The sequence below is a fragment of the Tasmannia lanceolata genome, unplaced genomic scaffold (genome assembly GCF_043159265.1).
Source record: "Tasmannia lanceolata isolate RefF3 unplaced genomic scaffold, GAP_Taslan_0.1 ptg000037l, whole genome shotgun sequence".
In the NCBI taxonomy this organism is placed as follows: domain Eukaryota; kingdom Viridiplantae; phylum Streptophyta; class Magnoliopsida; order Canellales; family Winteraceae; genus Tasmannia; species Tasmannia lanceolata.
In genome coordinates this window covers 2781358-2787991 of record NW_027518714.1, presented here as the reverse complement: position 1 = coordinate 2787991, position 6634 = coordinate 2781358, and the positions used below count along the sequence as shown (strand labels likewise).

At 41.3% G+C, this 6634-nt stretch overlaps 1 protein-coding gene across 3 annotated transcripts; it reads left to right on the top strand.

Annotated features, from left to right (window-relative positions):
• Positions 1 to 508: 508 nt before the first annotated feature.
• Positions 509 to 5714, top strand: LOC143860576 (uncharacterized). 3 transcript variants are annotated; one of them, XM_077371286.1, is made up of 3 exons: positions 509 to 691; positions 2165 to 2522; positions 2921 to 5714. In XM_077371286.1, the coding sequence occupies exon 3, from the start codon at positions 3360 to 3362 to the stop codon at positions 5364 to 5366; it is 2007 nt and encodes a 668-aa protein (XP_077227401.1). In that variant the 5' UTR covers positions 509 to 691; positions 2165 to 2522; positions 2921 to 3359; the 3' UTR covers positions 5367 to 5714. The 3 variants fall into 3 exon arrangements, with proteins under 3 accessions (XP_077227401.1, XP_077227400.1, XP_077227399.1); XM_077371285.1 differs by lacking the exon at positions 2165 to 2522 and having other exon boundaries at positions 2924 to 5714; XM_077371284.1 differs by lacking the exon at positions 2165 to 2522.
• Positions 5715 to 6634: the final 920 nt, after the last annotated feature.

Here is a 6634-nt window from a genome sequence, read left to right as displayed (position 1 = left end):
ACCGGCTATGTATAAAGGCCCTAGCATTCCAAAAAGTTTTTCAACACTTGTTAAGCATCCATCCGTCTCTAGTTATTTCCGACGGCCAAAATAGAAACGAACTCAAGGTTCTGTCGGGTCAAATACACATTCAGACGAACCAAAAGAAACCTTGTGAAGCGTGCTAATTTAATGGGCAGTAATGAAAAAGGAGATTTATATTGATGTCAGAAGGGGATCAGAGTCTTTTTTCCACCCGTATTTGATGTAGTTTTAAGAGGTACCCTAAATCCGTAATTCTTCGAAACTTGTACCCACTCCGTACTTTTCTCAAAACCAAAACTTAGCGGGGCCCACCACTCGCGCACCATGGACGGTGACGAGCCGCTGCCTACGTGGAATATGACGTCATGGATTACGTGTCAGTAAGCATCTTCCACGGAGTATCGCCACGCCACAGGCTCCATGGGGCCAAGCGTTCGGAACATTACATTTAACTTTCACACCCCTCCTCCTTATCCTACGCCTTTCTGTTAACCTACGCACTTTGTTCTTATTTGTTTTCTCCTTTCGCCACTACCTCACTTTCATTCAATCTTCTCTGTCGTTCTCGCTCTCGTTTTTTCCGCATCCGAAACCCTTGCTGCCTCTTTCTCCACATCTCCTTCGAAGGATTTCCCCCTCCGTTTCGCTGCAAAATTCACGATTTGAGGTGTTTTACCTCATCTCTATCTAAAATTTCGTCCTATTTCTTCCTGAAAGCTGATGTTTTGATTTTTCTTTTCTGCGTCAATCTCTATTTCTGTCTTGAAATCTTGTGCTTTGTACTGATATCATGTGGAATGTGTGGTTTCTCGAAAATTTCGGCCGATTCCTCCCTGAATTCTGATGTTTTGATTTTTTTATGCGTAAATCTATAATTCTGTGTAGAAATTTGTGTTTTGTATTGATATCTTGTGGAACGTGTGGTTTGCGATTGAATCTGTTGAGATTTAAGCTTTTTGGTGCCTAAATCTGTTTGATTTGTCAAAAACTTGAATAATCTGTTTCTCGCTTTTCATTCGTTTTGTATTGGTGATTTGTTGATTTTTTCGGGCTTTGGTATAGAAGCATGTCAATTTTGGTGAATTTCATCCCTGTTCGATGGTTTCTTTGAAGACTATGATGAAAAAGCTGAGTGTTTAACTGTGTTTTAGTTAGAAATGCATCTATTTCTTTCAAACATGCTTGATATCTAGATTTCCTTTGAAATATGTTGTAGGCTTAAGTTTTCTGTATCTGCAAATCCGTGGATTCATGGATGAAAGTCTATCTTAGGTTCTGATTTGGAGGATCTGAAAGTAAGTAGTAGGATTCCATTAGCTAGTCTGTCTCTTTTTATTATTAATTTTTTTCTAGGTTTTTTTTTTCTTGATTAGGTAGAAGTTTATATATTTTTTCTATGTTTTCCCAGGAAGACTTTTCATGATTTTGACTTCTCGGTTATCTTCACTGAAAATGACATGATCTTTATTGCAAATTATTTGATTTTCAGCAATGTACTTTGCGATTTCTGTTCCCGGATCATGTATGAATGCAGTGATTCTAAACTCTTTATTTTTTATTCATTTATGTGGTTAAGAGGATTCAGGTAATCTTGTATTTCTCTCTTGTCATCTCTCTCTAATTAATTATTTTTCATACTGTCATTTTTCTAATTAATTACATGTTGCTTTTTCCACACCTAAAAGTAATTTCTATATGTAGCTGATCTATTGCTTGTCAATATCATCTGTTCCAAGTGCCAGTATTCTGGAATATGGATTGGAGGTTTGATGAGCTTTTTCTTTTGCATTCAAAATTTTGTGATGGGATTTTTGTTCTACAATTATATGCAGCTGTATATTACTATGGTATTTGTGTTGAGGGGTCATCCTATTTTTTTCCCCTTCTTTCCCTGTGTATGTTTTTAGTTATTACTCAGCGACTGTTTGTTGCAACTTGCAAGATCAGTTCATCATGGTCTTCTTTCGATTAACTGATGTTTGTGACTTTGGAAAATACTCGCATGATTCTTATGCTTGGGATATCACAATTCATGGAGACTAACAGTCATAAAAATAAAATAGCTGTTTTTTTTTGCCCGTTGTTGTCACTTCCAGTTGCTAAGCTTTGGTCTTGTCCATGATGTAATCCTATTTTTCAGGTTAGAAATTTTATTCATTATGCTTGCTCGATCAACTGTGACATGACTGTTGAAGCTGTGACGACGTGTTTTCTAGTTGTCATTTTATTCTCTTCTGACTGCCTGCTTGATCTATTATGTTATGACCATTCACGTGGTGACGTGGTGTTTTCCTCTGATTTTCTACCAATCTCATCCAAGATACGCCCTACCCCCTTTGCTCCCCCTTGTTACACCTCTGCCGTATTTCCAGTTTGATTCCTGTGATTTTCTGGGACACATTGCAAAGGAAGATTTTTTTTGCCCCTTTATTTAATCCGTCTCTTCATCCTAGCTAGTAGTCAGGGGGTTCATTTCTTCAGTATGTGGTTGGTATATGGTAACTTTTATAATTTTCTACTTATCATTGATATTTTTATGTCTGAGGTTTTCTTGTGACACAATAGGGACTTTCTGCTGATTGTTAAGCTGTTTTATCCCCCGCACTAAACCTCATCTTTCAGTTTCATTAGTATGATTTATGTTAATTATTCTTGCATTGTTCCATAATCTGAACAGCAAGTGTACTTTTTATTGAGACATAGGTCCTTGCTGTTCATGTGGGCATTTGCAATTTGGAGCTTGCTTTCTAGTAGGATCATTGTGAGAGAGAGAGAGAGAGAGAGTATATAAAGTAGGAGTACCTTTTGCACTCAAACATGAACAACTTGGTCCTGATGGTTCTTATTGCTTTTAGCTTGCTAGTTCTATTATCTAATTACGTTGTTTGGTCTGCAGCAGGAATGGTTGGCCACTTTGATTTTATGGTGATTGGCAGTTGTTTTTGTTGATCATCAAGTGATCTGGTTTATCTTCAACAACTGCTATTGACTAGAAGAAGTCTTGAGTTCTTAGAAAATGGATCGTTGTGATACATCGGGATTCGTTAGCGGAGGAGGAATGCATTACTTCAAGGCTTTCATTGACTTTTAACCCTCATTTTGTTTTGTTTTCTTAATTCTGGAAGTTAAGGTGACTGGTTTTACATCAAGATTTGGTCTAGTTAAGAGGATCCTTTTCTTAGCTGATATTCAATCATGGCTAACGGGTTTCAGTGCTTCAATGACTTTTAACCCTCATTTTGTTTTGTTTTCTTAATCCCGGAAGTTAAGGTGACTGGTTTTACATCAAGATTTGGTCTATTTAAGAGGATCATTTTCTCAGCTGATATTCGATCATGGATAACGGGTTTCAACGCTTGGGTTTTGCTTCTAACATTTCCTCCTCAAATGCATTTGGAAGTTTAAGCAAAGTTGTTCAAGTTGGAGCTGAATATTGCACAGATACCATCTTACGACTTGATTTCCCGGGTGGTTCTGACCTGTATCATTCCACCTCAAAGGGCACCAAGAGGAAGTGGCGTGCTGTTGACAGAACAACTGGTCTGGAAAATGGCTCTTCCCTGGTTCTGGGTTTAGGACATTCTCCAAGTTCCTCAGACAGCAAGGGAAGTTCTGGAACTGCTTGCACTATCTCTTCAGTCAAAGAAACTGATGACGAATGTTCCATGGATCTGGGTTTGAATTTTCATCTTCATCTTGGTAACGAAAAGTCACCCAGCCCAAGGAAACCCAGTGTGGGATTGGGGCCTAAGTTTGACCTCCAATTAAGTCTCTCAATGGGACCGTCTGAGTCAGATATCACCGGTGTCACACCGAGCTCAACTCCACGTCAGAATAACTGTGAGACGTCATTAGTGATTGGCAAAGTGCGAGATACAGACGAAGGATCAATATCATCTCGTTGGAAATTAGGGAATATTGTTCCACCTTTGCATACTGCAGAGACTGTCTTCACTCTCAGCCCGATTTCCAGCAAAGCCAATTGGATATCAGCTGTTCCAGACCTCTCATCAACCATGATATCAATGCCAAAAAGCTCAGTCACTTGTACTTCCGGGCTTACTCAGTCGCAGCGTAACACTAATACAAAAACTTGTCAGTTCCAGGGATGTGGAAAGGGAGCCAGAGGTGCTTCTGGCCTGTGCATTGCCCATGGTGGGGGCCGGAGGTGTCAGAAGATGGGATGCCATAAGGGAGCTGAAGGTCGTACCGTGTACTGCAAGGCTCATGGTGGCGGCCGACGATGCCAATTTCTCGGTTGCACAAAGAGTGCTGAAGGCCGCACAGATTACTGTATAGCCCATGGCGGTGGCCGGCGGTGTAGCCATGAAGGTTGCTCCAGGGCTGCGAGGGGGAGATCTGGTTTGTGCATTAGGCACGGTGGCGGTAAGAGGTGTCAGAAGGAAAATTGCACAAAAAGTGCTGAAGGTTTTTCTGGCCTCTGCATCTCCCATGGAGGTGGGCGGCGATGCCAGTTTCCGGCATGCTCAAAGGGTGCACAGGGAAGCACGATGTTCTGCAAGGCCCATGGCGGAGGAAAGAGGTGCACAGTTTTGGGTTGCACAAAGGGTGCAGAAGGGAGTACTTCCTTCTGCAAGGGCCATGGCGGAGGGAAGCGTTGCTCATTCCGAGGAGGCAACGTGTGTCCCAAGAGTGTACATGGTGGGACCCGATTCTGCGTTGCACATGGGGGTGGAAAGAGATGTGCTGTTGCAGAATGCACTAAAAGTGCTAGGGGTCGAACAGATTTTTGTGTTCGTCATGGTGGGGGCAAGCGATGCAAATATGAGGGATGTGGGAAGAGTGCGCAAGGCAGTACTGACTTTTGCAAGTCACATGGTGGAGGCAAAAGGTGCTCGTGGGGCCAAGTGGGAACAGATCTTGGTGGTCAAGCCACTTGTGATCGGTTTGCCAGGGGAAAGACGGGCCTATGTGCTGCCCACAGTGCCCTGGTGCAAGATCAGAGGGTGCATGGTGGCGGCAAACTTGGACACACTGGCCAGGACCCAAAACCTAGAAAGTCAGAGAAGTTGAAACAGGTTGACTTCGAAGAAATGCACATTGATGCAGTCAAGACGGGTATTAGTATGGAGAATTTCGTGGGTTGGAATGATTTTGATCCAAAGTCAAACACAGATCCGGCGATCTCTATGCAGCTGCAGCCACAGGTTCATTTGGCGATTGGTAAACAAGTCCCGACACCCTGTTCTGTTGCCCTTCCAGAAGGGAGGGTGCATGGAGGGAGTCTGATGGCGATGCTGGTGAGTGGTGCCGGTAATCCAGTAGAGAGTGGTCCATCTGAGCAGGAGAGGCCGTATATGGTGGCTCACAATTGGATGTAAAGCGAACCAGTAAACATATTTCTTCTGTCTTCATGTGTTTGATTTGCTTCGATCAGTCTCGTGTTGTTTGGGTCCACTGTCTTGGTGATTTTTGTCTTTGAAGGTGAGAAAATGCAAGTTTCTCATTCATTATTTAAATGGCTAGAAACTTAAAAAGTGATTCGTTTGACGCCCCTATGAAATAATGAGGAAATGGGTGGGTTGAGTTACCGTTAAAGGGCTAGGGTTTTATGATGTTTCTCATTTTGTAAATACATGGTGCGTGGTCTTGTAAATACATTGTTAGCGTCCTGTGGAAGTTTATGGTTATTAGTGTTTTGCTGCTGCCATATCTGGCTTTCAATGTTACCTGTGATAAGCTGTTTCGAATGCTCCTTTTTAAGATAAACCCTTCATCTTATGAAAATGTCATCCTAACTATTACTCTTAGGATTTCTTCCTTAATGATCCAATTAGTACCTTGTGTGCCAGACTGCCAGTTTCACATATACTGTATCTGTTTCTCTGAGGGGTGGCCACAAGTCTAGTCCATTGCTTTTCTGCTGGTCCCCAATATGTTTCTTTTCATATTAGCGGTGATCTTTCATATGTATGTCTCTTCCAAATGGGTTTAAGACAATGTTGTATTCAATCCTAATGGTGATCAGTAAGTAGGTAGTAGACCTTTTTTGGCAGTTGTTGTATGTATCTTTCATAATTATTGGCTGTTCAGTCTCTCATGCTTCAGTTGAATCAGTAGTGTTCGTGATGGTTCTACTTTTGAGCATGCTAATTAGGGGTTAGTTTCGAACTCTGACGATGGGAGTGGAAGCTTGACTGAACCTTGATACTTTACAATGTCGGTTTGGCCGGAGAACTGGTTTAAGATCTAAGGTATGTCGTTAAAAATCATCAAATTGTTGAACCTCTCTGCGTTACTTCAAATTTTTTTTAGTGATACTGATATGGAATGCTGATAGATTTGATCTGATATTTAGGGAGTAGCGTGGTTTTAAATATTGCAATATTTTTTCATGATTCCCAAACATGCCCTTAGTAATCCTTGGACTACCAAAATTGGTACTCTGCTTCAATATCAAACGTAAACACATCACATTGTGGTTATTGGAACAAATATCATGTGGACTCATCCCTGGTCTGCAAACAGACATTTGAAACAAGACTTTGCACCTGAGATAAATAAGAGTATGGCTTCCACTCTGATCCCTATCAAGGTTTTAATGTCCCTATATATCAGAAGGGTTCTGATACTTGAATATATATTCAAG

Excerpts from the sequence above, each read along its gene's own strand:
- LOC143860576 (XM_077371285.1), top strand. The coding sequence starts at position 3,360 with ATGGATAACGGGTTTCAACGCTTGGGTTTTGCTTCTAACATTTCCTCC.